At 40.5% G+C, this 15,028-nt stretch overlaps 1 protein-coding gene across 9 annotated transcripts in view; it reads right to left on the bottom strand.

Annotated features, from left to right (window-relative positions):
• KALRN (kalirin RhoGEF kinase) overlaps window positions 1-15,028 on the bottom strand; it is a 639,384-nt gene that overhangs the window by 212,984 nt on the left and 411,372 nt on the right. For all 9 annotated transcript variants that reach the window (XM_069475127.1, XM_069475129.1, XM_069475125.1 and 6 more), the window contains 3 exons: window positions 7,940-8,009; window positions 5,466-5,555; window positions 499-591 (listed from right to left, as the gene is read on the bottom strand). In XM_069475127.1, coding sequence (XP_069331228.1) covers window positions 499-591; window positions 5,466-5,555; window positions 7,940-8,009 — 253 coding nt within the window. The remainder of the gene's footprint in view (window positions 1-498; window positions 592-5,465; window positions 5,556-7,939; window positions 8,010-15,028) is intronic.

The raw sequence follows: 15,028 nt of genomic DNA, 5'->3' as shown, positions 1-15,028 counted from the left end.
ATTTTAATGTACACCCTTGAACTATTTCCCTTCCAAAACCTCATAGTCTTGACAAACACAGAGATTATGGCAATGGCAGCTGCCACCTTGGCCTCTACCACCCACGCAAACTGGCACTGCCGTTAAGACCCTGAGCTTTGATTCCATCAAAAGGAGAGGACACCAGGAGGAAACTACTCCAAGAGGGAGGGACAAGAAATCCTCAAAAAGCCAGCCAGAGCCTATGGTGGCAATTGCTAAAAGTTGTTTAGTGGTGGGTAAATGTGAAAATAGTCACAACTTATTGCTGCTCCCATTTCTCCTCTTTCTGCCCCAAAACAAGCATCTGGAATTCCATGGATAGGATAGCAGTGCCAGTGTGGGCTCATCTCTAAAGTTCTGCTCCAGGTAGAAGAAAGGTCTTCAGTGAAGCTTTCCCACCCTTAAGAGCAAAGCTGGGCCTCCCTCGCCCTGGCAGCAGTGCAGTGGAGGGTGGTACAGAGCGTGAGGAGGGGCTACCTTCAGGAGCAGCTGGTACTTAGTGATCCTCTGGACAGGCTTAATTAGGTAGGAAGAGATGGAGTTGGCCAGACCATGCCGCTGCTGTATCTCCTGCAGGGATGAGAACAAGGTATAATTAGACATGGAAGGGTGTGTGTATGTGTATGTTCTGGGAGGAGGTACGCAGGAGTAACCAGAGAGGAGAAAAAAGAAAATGTAGGCAATTATGAGGAAATGTTCTGGTATAGGGAGAAGGCAGTGGAAAGAGAAACAAGAGAGACCAAGATACATACATCTATAGAGAGAGAATAGAGAGGGAAAAGAGGGAGAAGTTTTAGGGAGGAGGTGGATTTATGAAACAGAAATAGAAATTAAGCACAAATGGAGGAAGATAAAGGTAGAAAAGAGAGTGATAAGGTAAATAACAGCCAGAGGGAAAAGAAGAGGTGAAGAAGTAGGAGTGAAGGAAATAGCCCCCCAAATGGGGGAAACAAAAGGTAAGAGCGAAGACGAGAGGAAAGGGGAAGCAGAGGACGAGGCTCTGATTTCTATTCTGACAACTCCTGGTGGGTCTTTCTCTGCCCTCCGTCTCCTTAAAATAGCACAAGGACATCTCTCTTTTACCATCCCTCTTCTTTAAACCTAACACATCCCAACTTAGGGTCATCACTTTGTTTCTCACAAATTATTCACTGTGATTAATGGCACCACCTTTATTCTTCAGGTCTCCTGAGCTGGAAACCATGGAGTCATTTTCAGTCATTTCCCCCCTTTCCCTGCTGGCAAATCCTTCCTGTCTATTTCCATGGACACCACCCTCATCCCTCATGCCTCCAACTGCTGTTTGCACCTCTAGTCTCCCCATCAAATCCACTCTCTATCCTATCTCCAAAATGATCTTCTATTCCCCAACGTCCAGGGGTTATAAAGGTCGTGGAAAGGAAAGGTACATTTTTGTCTCTGCCCTCAAAAAGCTTACAGTCCAGCTGAGAATACTCAACACATATAAACTAGAGAACAACAAAGGACAATAGAGGGTATGTTACAGCCAATGAGAACTAGAGAGATTACTGCATCTGGACTGGTCAACGTGGCTAGTAGAAATAAAGCCTCACCTGGGGCTTAGAGGCTAGGCAGGGGTTGGTTAGGTAGAAAGTTGAAGGAATGACACACTCTAAAGGGAGAAGATCAAACACAAAATATACAGACTGAAATAATCATTGTGTGTTTAGATGATAATGAGGACCATGCCCAAATAGTACAGAAGATACACACCTGGATTCTATAAGAAGCAAAAAATAGAGTTAGATATGAATGATTAGTTAGGTCACTGATGGAGTTGAGTTCAAAAAAAGAATTAAGATTTGATGGTAAGTTTTTCTATGGTAAGGTATTACAGATCTTAAAGAGAAGACACACATGGTCAAAGTAATGTTTTGGAAAGAGTAATGTACCTCATATAACACAGGGGGTGGAAATAGAGGCAGAGAGACAAGCTAGAGGATTACTGCAAAAGCTCAGGTGTGCAGATGTAAAGTTACCACATGATTCAGCATTCCACTTCTAGGTACATGCTCAAGAGAAATAAAAATATATGTCCATGCATGAACAACCCAAATGTCTATGAACTGATGAATGGAAAAAGAGAAGGCAGTATACCCACACAATGGAATATCACTTGGCCATAAAAAGGAATGAAGTGGTGATGCATGAAACAACGTAGATGAAGTCTGAAAACATTATGCTAAGTGAAAGAAGCCAGCCACAAAAGATCGCATATTATATGATTCCATTTTAATGCAATGTACAGACAAGGCAAATCTATAGAAAGTAGATCAGTGGATGCTTAGGGCCAGGAGTTTGTGGTGTAAAAGTCAAAGGACGCAGGATTGCCTTCTGAGGTGATCAAAATGCCCTAAAACTGACTGTAGGGATGGTTGCACATATCTGTGAGCATACTAAAACCCACCGAATTTCATACTTTAAATGGATGAATTGTAGCAGAATCATATCTCAATGTTATTTTTAAAAAAAAAAGTACAGGTGTACAATATAGGGGCTTGCCCTAAGCCAGAATTAGTGATTATAAAGCATTGTGAGAAATACAAGAGATATTTTAAAGTTAGACTAGACAGGACTTCCAATGAAGGAGAGTGAAGGAGAGAGAATAAAAATTTATTCCTTTTCCCACCAACTATCCCAGAAAGTAGTAATTTTCTCACTCATTGCCTCTGCCCTAGAGGTATATAGTTAAAAGACTTGTTCAGTGACGATAGGCAGAACTGCTGGCAGCTTGCCTCTTTGGGCAACTGAACCTTGTGAACTTATTTGGGGGCTTTGGCAGAGAGCACAGGCAACCATGCACCTTTGACAGTCTTCCCTCTCTGTCGTGACACCCAGCTCTGGGAGGCTGCATGTGGCGCAGCAAGGAAGGGGCTGCCCCAGAGGCTAGATCAGCCAAACCAAGCTTGGACATCCCACCCACGCTGTTCTGCATCGAGGTCAAAAATTCTGTATCATGTGAATGTGTGGGCCTTTCTAGGACTTTAATTTTCTGTTTTTTCCTTACAGTAATAGATATTAAGAGACTGCCTTTATTAAGGGTTTATCTCTTTTATAGAATGAGGGCCTAAAGCAGATGGTTCCTTAGGGAAAACTTTTGGATGGCATGGAAATAAACTACAAAGATTATTATTTCTGGAACGTTTTGGGAACAATTTGGAGAGTTTACTGTCCCCCCTCCCCACCTCTAGGCCAGACTTGATGAACTCCTACTGGACTGTTCTTTGGCTTCCGTGGACCTTCCCAACTAATGCAGAGGCTCACGAGGCACCACTCTGCAAATGGAGGTAGGGTGGGAAATTTGGGGCATATCTGACTTATCAAAGTCTAGAAACAGGGATGTGAAGCATGTAGGACTAATGGAAAACATGGTTTAGTGCCAGGCACTGATATGTGTATACATATGAATCAGGCACACCATCAGGCCTCAAGGGACTGGCAGGTGGAGGGAGGTGTGTGCAACAGAAAGGTACATTGTTGCCCTGCCAAAAGGCAAATGGTTACAAATGCTTTAACAGAGATACAAAGTATAATTAATGCACACAGAAAGGGAAGGATTCATGCAGGAAGCAGCATTTGACCTTTAAAGGATAGGAAGAATTTTGAAAAGCATGTGTGGTGTGTGGTGTGGGGTTTGTGTCGTGTGGAGGGGACACAATCCATCACAAGCAGAGAGAATGGTGTGAGCAAGGATAAGGAAGCAGAAGAATCTGAGGCATGCTCAGAGCACAGGACGTGTGTCAGAAAAATGCTAAAAGACCCTTCTGGACACGCTGATGACTAATCAACAAGAAGTAACTTAAGGGGAAAACATTATCAATCAAAAATAATGGGAAAATTTTGCACTGTCTGGGGAATGGACATGCTTGAAGCTCTGACTCGGGGGGATGGGGGGGAATGGGCAATATATATAACCTGAACTTTTGTACCCCCATAATAAGCTGAAATAAAAAAAAAAAAGAAAAAAAATAATGGTAGTATAAAGCATCCAATACGATACCCAATAAACTCTGATATCAGGTTAGAGAAGCACTGTTCTTGGGTTCTTCTGTTTTACTAAATCTAACCCCAGAAATTCCAGTTTGGGACATATATGACCATTTCCATATTAATGCTTCATTTAAAAAAATCATGTACATTTTTTCCTTGTCTGGCTTTCTCCTACTCAAGTCTACTCAAGTGTCATTTCTTTACTGAGCAACAAGATACTTTAGAAATATTTCTGATATGGCAGTACCAGGCTAGAAAGATGCTCAGAGGAGGTTTATTTTGTAAACTTGAGTAGAGAAACAATGTTTAAATGTCTTTGTTTTCTCCATGGGACCTAGCACACTATCTTGCATACAGTAGACATCCAGATATTTATGAAAGAAATGAAAACAGGCAGAAAGATAGACTGGTCGCCTTTAAAAGGCTCTGAATTTCAAGTTTGTGTCAGGTTCTGATACGACAACTAGAATAGCCATCACTGCTGCAGTCCGTCTCTCACTGTACTTTTTTTCCTAATTTCATCTTTCCCTCTTGTTCACCCCTTGAATCCTGCAGTGACCCACTTGATTTCACTTTCTGCTTATTTTATAGCCAATAGGTCACTCTGGGAACCAGCACCAAGTAGGTTTATCACATCATCAACCAACAGGATTGTGTCCTCATTCAAAACCAGAGGATCTGAAAGGGCATACTGGCCCCACTCTTCTCTTGGCTTCCACTACAGCACAAGTGCTCAGTCCTGGCTGCACGTCACTCTCATTAGAAACTTTAAAAAGTCCCAATGCCCAGGCCACATGCAGGCCAATCACATCAGGATCTCAGGCACAGGACTCGAGCATCAGTATTTTTCAAACTCCCCAGGTGATTCCAATGTGTAGCAAGGTTGAAACACTTGCATTAGAGAAGCGATTCTCAAACTTGAGTGGGCATCAGAGTCACCCAGAGGCCTCCTTAAAACTCAGATTGTTGGGCCCCACACCAGAGATTCTGACCCAATGGATCTGAAGTGGCGTCCAAGAATTTGCATTTCTAACAAGTTCTCAGGTGATGCTGCTGTGGCTGGTCTGCGGATCATGCTTTGGGAACCACTATGTGCGTGGGAGCTGTGCATGAAGCAGACGTGAAACATCTCAATCAACAGCTGCATCACAGTGGGCCTCCTGTAAACATGAGGTTTCCAGCTAGCTAGTTTTGGTGTTGAGGCATGGAGACAAATTTGCCCTTGTCCAAAATCGTAGTGGCTGAGAGGGGATGGGGTAAAATAAAAGACAAACACTGTTTTTGTTTTTCTCCATGCTTTAGCTATAAGACAAAGGTTTGGAGTGGTCAACAGGGCAAAATGAACAAAGGAAAGCTAAACACCCATTATTCCAAAGCAGAGAAGTGTTTCCACCTGCTTATCAATTGCTCAAGAACAGAAAACCATGGCTTACATCAAAGAAGGTGCCCGCATGCTCCAGGATAAGCTGGTTGGAATCAGGCTTGTTTTTACAGTAGGTGACATACATCTGAAATTTGTCTGCCTAAAAAGAACAAAGACAAAAATAGTTAAGCATCCATTAGTTTTCCCTTCTGTCCATTGTGCTGAAGGGCCCGGCAAAGGCAGTACAGTTAAAGCTCAGATATCAGTGCCTAGACTTTCTGTAGCAAATGTTCTGTGCTCATTTAGACCCATTGTCCCGTAATGGACATTGGGCATGGTTGTCCTCCTATCAGCAGGTAGAGAAAGCTTGCTGAAAGTGAGCTCATTTTAATACTACTCTGTGCTAGAAAGAATGAGAAAAAGAACTCATATATCATACTGTATTCTGAAATTGGAAAGAATTTATTTAAAGATTATCCCCTTTTTTGGATTATCTACAATTGTGCTCCCCATCTTGAAAAAGGACAGCATTTGCTCTAAATACAAAAACACAGAACGAAAATAAAGTATGATCTCAGAGCTAGATCTGCTTGTACTCTACACGTCCCCACTGGGGAGAACTTGGGGGGCATGTCAAGCGACTATGCCATCATCCCAACTTCCCAGCAGCAATAATGAGGGGAAAAGAAAGCAGAGTGACCACTTGGGGCAGAGTCTGAACGATGATTCCTAACTAGATTGTTACTTCAAGCCAAGAACCTTATAGCTGGGTGAAAATTCATTTCTTATTTCTCTCAAGACTCTCTGGGTTAGTGTTATACACCCTTTTACTGGGAAAGGTGGGTGTGTATTTTGGCCACCAAGTACTTTTCTTACTGGTGTTGTGCTGCCCATCTCAGTGCGTTTGGAAATTTGGAATGATATCTTCTGAGAGAGCAGCCTAAATATGTGTTCATTACAGCAGGTTTCACTTACACGAGCAATGTTCTAAGTGCTTTACATATATTAACTCATTTGGTACTCATAAGACCCCTACAAAGTGGGTTCTATTATTTTCCCCATCTTATAGATGAGAAAACTGTGACATAGATTAGTTCAGTGACTTAAATTTCCATAGCCAGTGTGGAGCTCAGGCAATCTGATTTCAGGCTTCTTGGTGCTAGCCATTGCCTTTCAGTACATTACAAACAACTCATTCTACCCATCATTCCCGCACTATACTCATATATTCAGATTACGAGATTTAAGAAAGTCACCTTGGGATAATTTTTGGCAAAAGGTACATATTTTATCCAATTACCAAAGGTTTTCTGAAGCCAATTTAGGGGCTATATTCTACCTAGGAGGTTACTCATCATCCCTAAGAAAGGATGATAAATCATAATTATGATTGATTATAAAGGAAATCCAAAAATTAAATAAAGCAAGATGCAACAAGATCCCTTTACTTAATTGTCAATATTGTTTTTCTCCACATCGGCTGTGCAAGGGATCTTAAATTATTTATCAACATTAATATGAACTATGCTTTGGCTCATGTTTTTAAAGGTAGAACATGTATTATAAAATGTAAATAAGATGGTAGTCTGAGACTTTCTGAAGAAATGAGAGTATGCTTGAAAGCAAACATTAAGATTTCATGAAAAGAAAGCTGGTCTGGGAGTCAGGTCTTGAATTGTGAGACTGGATGTGATATTTAGTACATGTCAGTGAACTAGTCCTATCTCATTTGAGATGTTCCCATCTTTAAAATCTAAAACATAAACATATTCCTGCCTACTCCATTGGGCTGATGAGAACATAAACTCTCTGAGTCATGAAGATGTTTTGAAAAGTAATTAGCCCTTTTTGAGTGAAAGTTGTAATCAGGTAATTATTAAATAGCAGAACTCCTGACCCTGGGGAAGGCTTTCCATGTTTGACTGCATTCAGTGTCCTAAGTGGACTTTCCTTGATATCTCTCCATTCATATACAGGTCATGAGCCTGAGCTCAGAATAACGTGGAGTGGGAATGCCACTGAAGTCTAATGCTTTGGTACATCCAGCCCATTTTCTTGGCGCATGTCCACAGCACCAAGAGGATGACTAGACACTCATCTTGCAGGCCAGAATTGGGATGGATACCAAAGGAGTCTGTTCTTTACTAAGGAAGAAAATATAACCTATGGTTATGTGGCTTCCTAAAACTCTAATTCCCTAATATCCATACTGTGAAAGTTATTCATAACTAGTGAACTGAGCTGGTGTAGTTCCTTTACCAAAGGTGCTAGTCTTGTTCCACTCTCCTGTTCTCATAATTTTAGAAAGTTCTTCATAGAGAGCTTACGATGGAGCTTGGACATGATGTCTAAAAGCTTTTCCCAAGGAAAGCTCTGCTCCTTGGTGATGGACTGCTTCCCTCAGGCCTCCTCACGGCCCCTCTCTACAGCCTGGTCCCATGTGAGACTGGCAGTGACCCCAATCCTCAGGGTAGGCACTGAAGAGTGGTGCCATGTGCACTCCTGGAGGCATGGACAGTGGGGGAAGGATTTCAGGTTGGTTACCCAGGTCACAAAGCAGTGTCCCACATCCTCAGGCAGCTGCTCGTACTTCTCCAGCTCTTTGAGGAAGATGCTGCAAGGGGAGAGAAAGGCTGAATCAGACACCTCTGTACAGCTGATCCCCCTCAGAGGATCGCACCGAGGCTAACACAGCCATAAACTCTCAATTATTCACATGTGGCTTCTCCACTCTCCAAGTGATAAGTGATGAGGTACAGTTTTTAATATGTCAGAACTAATTTCATTAAAATGTATGTTAATTGATTAATTAGTGCTACTTAAAACAATATTCTTTTCCTCAGAGATTCATACTTCTTGGGGTGAAAATAAATTATGAAATATTGCACTTGTGTTATATCTTTTATCAGCAACTATGAATCTACTTTTTAATATAAGTGATCTGAACACATTATAAATATTTTAAAAAATACAAACCCAACAAAATAAAATATCACCCGTGATCCCAGAGATAAAGTGGGAAAAACTTTAATCCTACACTGGCCTCTTCCTAATTCTTGACTGCCTTCTTCCACCAGTAGCTAGTTTATGCTAAAAACCATGAGTTCAACTTAATGTTTTATGATACAGACACTATTAGGAAAGGAAATTTAATGGGGGAAGAAGTAACAATATATTCCAAAGCTGAACTGAGTTCCTAGTGAATTATCTGCCAGTGTGGATATCTGTGCCATGGTTCTTTTCCATGTTAATACAGAAATAATTATAGTAACTTCACATTAATATATTAAATAATTGGTTTGGGTTTGGAGAATATAAGTTCTAACAGGCCAGCATTATTAGAATGGAATTTACTTTTTTCAAAAAAAAGTCACAAAACATTTTTCAAATAAAAAATAACTATGAGGAGGCTTTGGGACACATACTGATGGAAATGGAAAATGCTGTGTCTGTACAAAGAGCAATTTGATACTATCTATCAAAATCATTAATGTACTTATCTTTTGATTATGTAATTTTAATTCTGGAAATTTTCCTGTAGTTATATCTATATGTATAAAATGTCATATATACATGAGTATTAATTATGACACTGTTTATAATAGCAAAAGATGGTCTGTAGAGAGAAAAGTACTTAAATCATGGTACATCCACATAACTAAATACTATGTAGCTATAACAAAATGGCAAAGCTTTCTATGTTTTCATACGGAAGAACTCCAGGGCAAGCTAAGTGGAAAAAGCAAGGTACAGAAGAATGTATACAACATGCTACCTTTTGTCTAAGTAGGGAATATATATTCTTATTTGTCCCATCCAAGTACTAACCAGCCCTGACCCTGCTTAGCTTGTGAGATCAGACAATATCAGGTGTGTTCAGGGTAGTGTGGCTGTAGATTATATTCTTATTTCTGATCCAAGAAACTAACAGAAGTCATTACCATGGGGAACCAGGTAAAAGAACAGGGTGAAAAATAGTGGTGGGTGAGACTTCTCAATGTCTAATTTTCTATTTAATTTTGATTTTACAATCATATCAATGCATTACCTTCAAAAATCAGATTAAAAGATATAAAGTGGCTCTGCATTATTCCGCTACTTACCTCTACCATAGGAAAAACATAAGTTTTGATTTGACAGACTCTATCTGGCTGTTATTATCCACACATTTTGGCAGTATCTTATAATTAATTACAAGTGGTTATGGATTTCATGTACATGTTACATGTGTTCATCCTTCAATATAGAGAAAGATGTTTTGAAGTTTAAAAATATGTATGTGCAACTAAAAAATATTTGGCAAGTCATCTGGAAAGCAAAAAATGCTAATAATGATTGGTGGAATCATAGATGACTTTTTATTTGTCCATCTGCAATTTAAATGTTTTCTACAGTAAATGGGCATTGCTTTAGCAAGAAAAAATTCCTCTAAAAAATTTTGGGGACTCCCAGCTGTACTCATGTGGCAATAATCATCTTTTCCCCTTACATGTGTGAATTTTAGGGTATCCTGACTGAATCATGGGGCGGGAGTAATTACAGTGCAATTTGAGTTTTAGAAATGCAACTATGCAGTGCTTAGAATCAATATGGTGTCATATTTATTGCTATTTTCCAAAGGACTACAAGTGACACATTTAATTTATTATGTATTTAATGTGACCTCTAAAATAGAAATTGGAAAATATACTATATGGTGTTATAATTGAGGATCAAACTTAGTTCAAGGCCCAAAGAGAAACATACTCTTGTTGCAAAAAGAGGCAATCTGGTTCATCACTATCCACACACACACATTTGCATACACATATATGTTTAGATGTAAATATATTATTTTTTAATCTTTGGAACTAAATTCTAAAATACGTTTATCATATGGCCCTTTATCCCAAGGAACACTATATAATATAATATACAATATTTTCAGAAGGTGCTGTGCTGAGATAGTCTTTGCATGGTCACTTTTCCTTTTGGCCTTCAACATAAATCTCAGGGAAGACACTGAATGGAAATCCACCCCCGAGCCATGGTGGGCTGAACAGAGCCTGAGACGAGGCTGGGATGGCTTAGCAAGTGGGGGAAGGAAATCTGATGAGCTTCTCTAGGACACAGACTGATGAAAGAAAATGAAATGTTTTAAATAAAGGAGGACCTACAAGGAAAAAAGAGCATGGAACGAGAGAAAGGGAAGAGAGGAGAGAATACAGAAGCCCTGGGAACCGAGGATAAATGCTCTCAGCTTGTAGGAAACCTCCACATCCCCACTGCCGGGATCCCTTTATGCACGACTATTATGATTCTCACTCCAGTCCCCTAAACTGACCCCCGTGGTATATTGGCCCTTTGCCTTTAAAGGTAGTCAAAGAAATGCTAAAATGGCCTGGATCAGGACATTCCCCACAGGATATAAAATGGTGTCTTTGCCTCAGAAGTTGCAAGGACGCCCATGATGACACAGGGTGAGTTTCCCTCTCCTTGACTTGTGACCCACAGTCAGTTGGCCCAGTCTCTTAAGGTTAATTTTAAACTGGTAATTATACCTACATAATTGATCATTGATCCAGATAAAGATAGTGCTAGCAATTTTATCAAAAATCCTACTAACTTTTAAATAGAGCAATACCCTGACTTTTGTGATAGCAGCTACCAAAAACCTATGGGAAGATACTAAGTTTGAAAATTTTCAGGAAATGAAAACACTATAACCAGAATTAAACGCACAGCATATGATTCCTATGACTGATGCCTTTCTGTAAAATGAAGGTTTTCACAGCACCCACCACTAGCTCGCCCTTACAGATCCCTGGCCTCACTTTCCTTTCCTCCCACAACCGGGCACAAGTTAAAAAACCAGAGTTACACTTGCTCACAGTTGTGAAGGGATCTTCCCAAGCCTCATTTTCCTTATCTTTAAATCACCACCGCATGGGGTACTTGTGAGGATTTAATAAACCCACAGATAAAAAGAATCCATTCCAGTGCTTGGCACACAATAAATACTAAAGAAAAAGAAGTTCTTTAGGATTAGTGCTTCTGAATTTTTTTTTTTTTTTTTTTTGAGACAAAGTCTTTTTCTGTCACCCTGGGTAGAGTACAGTGGCATCAGCCTAGCTCACAGCAACCTCAAACTCCTGGGCTCAAGCGATCCTCCTGCCTCAGCCTCCCGAATAGCTGGTACTATAGGCATGTGCCACCATGACCGGCTAATTTTTCTATTTTTAGTAGAGATGAGGTCTTGCTTTTGCTCAGGCTGGTCTAGAACTCCTGAGCTCAAGTGATCCTCCTGCCTCAGCCTCCCACAGTGCTAGGATTACAGGCATGAGCCACTGTGCCTGGCTCTCAATCTTAACAAAGTCAAATTCTCTTTGATAAACACACATATCTCACACTCTTCCCCACTCCTGGAGACTTATATCCAGGAGACCCTTCCCACCAAGCCCTTGTTGAAAAGTCTATAGCAGGTTAGCTTCCTCTAAATCACATCCTGGGACAATCTTGATTGAGTGTTATACAAAAAATGGATTCCAAGGTCACGTATCATTCAAGTCAGGAAATGGTGGGCTAAGCTGGTTTCTTTACTGTAGGACTCCCAAAATCCTGTAATATGATGAGGTATATTATAAATCTCTGAAGTAGATAAAGTATGCAGTGCTTTTCAAACTTCTCTGAGCGTAATATTTTTAGGGAAGTATCAGACTTTGTCTCAAGGAACACTCTTGGAAAACCCTAGTTAGCGGTCGCCCCTATGCATTGCCCTCCGGGGTCAAGATCTGAGCAACTGCATTGTTTAGAAAAGCTTCCTGGGTAATTCCAATGTACCCAGTCCATAGATTGGCATTTGAAGGCAACTGTCCTAGATTCCACTGTGCTTCCAGATGGCAAAGCCTACATTAACTCTTTAGGATTTAATTTGGGGGGAAATCTAAGAACTTTTGGAAAAAGTATTTAGCTTGCACTGAGCATATCAATTCATAACTTTGAGTAAGATATTCACTACCATCTCAATGTAACTGTTGAAGGTAACTGGCAATATTAAACTCTATTTTGCTTTTTAATTTGAAGCTTATAAAGATGACAGATTATGTGAGTCTGATCAATATCATTCCCCCTACTTCAAGTTGATATGATGAGTTTAAATTAAAGCACAACATTTCCAACACTCTCCACAAATGATGGAACATTCCACCTCAGCTGCTTTACAGCAACAACTTGGCTCTCACCATTCCAATAATTATATGTAATAAATTGCAGAAGAATGAGCAAAGTAAGTAGTTTGAGTGTTTGTGCGACTGACCAGAGTTCTTTCAGAAATAAAACTTTTAAAGATCTAAGAAATGCTACTACTCTTAAATTATTACAATGTAATATATTATATAGTTACTTTATGAGGAAAATGCTTCTGTTTGGCTTTGTACAGAATCCCAGGAAATGAAACCTCTAGCATTTGTGGATAGAAAGCTTTCGGAATTTTGTCATTAACTATTATGGAAACAGTACCATTCCAAAGGTGCCTGAGTCATTTTTGTCATTCTCTCTTAAGGTAAATTTAGTCTATAGTCTCGCTGCTTCTGGGGAAGTGTATCCTTCAAGGGCTCACAGCCTGGTCCAGCAGACAGACGTTTACATTAGGGAAGTAGTCTGCAGTCTGCACCTAAAGGGGATTATCTATTTGACGATCCGTGTGTACATGTGCACATGCTTGTTGGAATACCAGATGGGGTGAGCAGAAGGGGGTGCTGTGGCAAGGGGGAAAAGAGGAAGAACGAGTAGCATACATTACAAAGTTCAGTTGGAAATAGGGCAAGGAGAATGGCATCAGGCTCACTTGTTTGCAGAAAGTCCAGAACATTGCCTTCTTTTCAAGGCAAGACTGGATTATTGCTTTCAGAACAGTGGAGCTAGAGATTTATGTCTATGGAATCCACTAATGATCAGACAGATTCAGAATCTAGACTATAAGAGGCTCTAGACTGCAGGGCTAAGACAGCTGCTTAGCACATTGGGGCAGAAGTTAAACTAGGGAGAGTCATGTGCACTCAGCGGAAGGTGCTGGATTATTCACAGAACAGTTCCAGCACAATTTGATCACCCAGGCTGAGCCACGATAATCACCTGGCTCTGTCCCTTCATTTCACACCGGAAACTTTAGCCTGGGTTACAGACGAAGGGGACAAGTGTGCAGGGCTGGACTCCCACTCAGCACATCTCACCCACAGCCTCCAACCTCAAGCAGCAAAATTTTACCTTGCTGCACTGCTACCTGTTGAATATGTTTTGCCAATACTACCTTATTTTGTCTAACTTATGTGATCACACAAATAAAAATTTACTTGCCATATATACAAAGTTTAATGTTAAAATATAAAAAATTAATCTTACCTTTAATGTTATTCATATGCATAAGGTGCCATTTAGTAACGAGGCACGGATGCTAGGAGGTTAGTGTGTGAAACTGAAATTACCATGACTTTGACACATCCAAAGCAAATGTTTACTTTTTTTTTTGTTTTTTTTTTTTTTTTGTTTTGTTTTTTTTTGTTTTTTTTTTTTTTGAGACAGAGTCTCACTCTGTTGCCCAGGCTAGAGTGAGTGCCGTGGCGTCAGCCTAGCTCACAGCAACCTCAAACTCCTGGGCTCAAGCGATCCTCCTGTCTCAGCCTCCCGAGTAGCTGGGACTACAGGCATGCACCACCATGCCCGGCTAATTTTTTTTTTTCTATATATATTTTTAGCTGTCCATATAATTTCTTTCTATTTTTAGAGGTGGGGTCTCGCTCTTGCTCAGGCTGGTCTCGAACTCCTGAGCTCAAACGATCCGCCCACCTCGGCCTCCCAGAGAGCTAGGATTACAGGCGTGAGCCACCGCGCCCGGCCCGAAAGCAAATGTTTAGATGTTGTCTAGCTTTGGGTGTTCCCCAATATCTATAATCAGCCCCAATATTGACAACTTACTGAAAACACAAACAAACAGCAATAACAAGACCACAGCCACATTTTCATAGGGCCTCTATGGGCTGTCTAAGGCCTCTAGTTATCCCTGAGTGTGGGTTTGAGCCGGAGAAAAACCACAACAGGTCCTCCCCTTCTTCTTTCCTTAACATTTGACTATTTCAAAAATGACAGATGAACTCTTTGGTTGTGTTAATTGGTTTGGACAGGTCACAAACCTTTGTAAGCTCCAGTTTCTATAAAACAAGGGAATAGAACTAGACTATCTTTAAAGATTTAGTAATTCTATGATTTTCTGTAAACAGGATACAACTAATATCCAAGACATTTGGGGTGGGGGAAGAAGCATAGAAAGCAAAGAGCGCGCACATTTTAAGCAAAGGTGTTTGCCGAGAAGTGGAGGAGAGGCTGCAGCAGCAGGCAGTGTGGTCCTGCCCCGTGGCCGTAAGCTGCGTGTCCTTGTCCTCACCACCTGGTGGAGCCAGCGCCCCACCGTGCAGCTGTGTTTCAAGGTGTTGTAAAATCAATTTATGAGTGGCAACCAGCATAAAAAGAAAGGAGGGGGAGGAAGAAATAGAACCTAACACAAAATATCATAGTACATCACACATAGTGAGAGTGTTGTTTTGCAACATTTAATTTCCCAATTATATATAGTATATAAGCATGTGTATATCAGGACAT

Source organism: Eulemur rufifrons, chromosome 7 (genome assembly GCF_041146395.1).
Source record: "Eulemur rufifrons isolate Redbay chromosome 7, OSU_ERuf_1, whole genome shotgun sequence".
Taxonomy (NCBI): Eukaryota; Metazoa; Chordata; class Mammalia; order Primates; family Lemuridae; genus Eulemur; species Eulemur rufifrons.
Note: the sequence above shows the minus strand (reverse complement) of the source record. Positions and strands in the feature narration are given on the sequence as shown.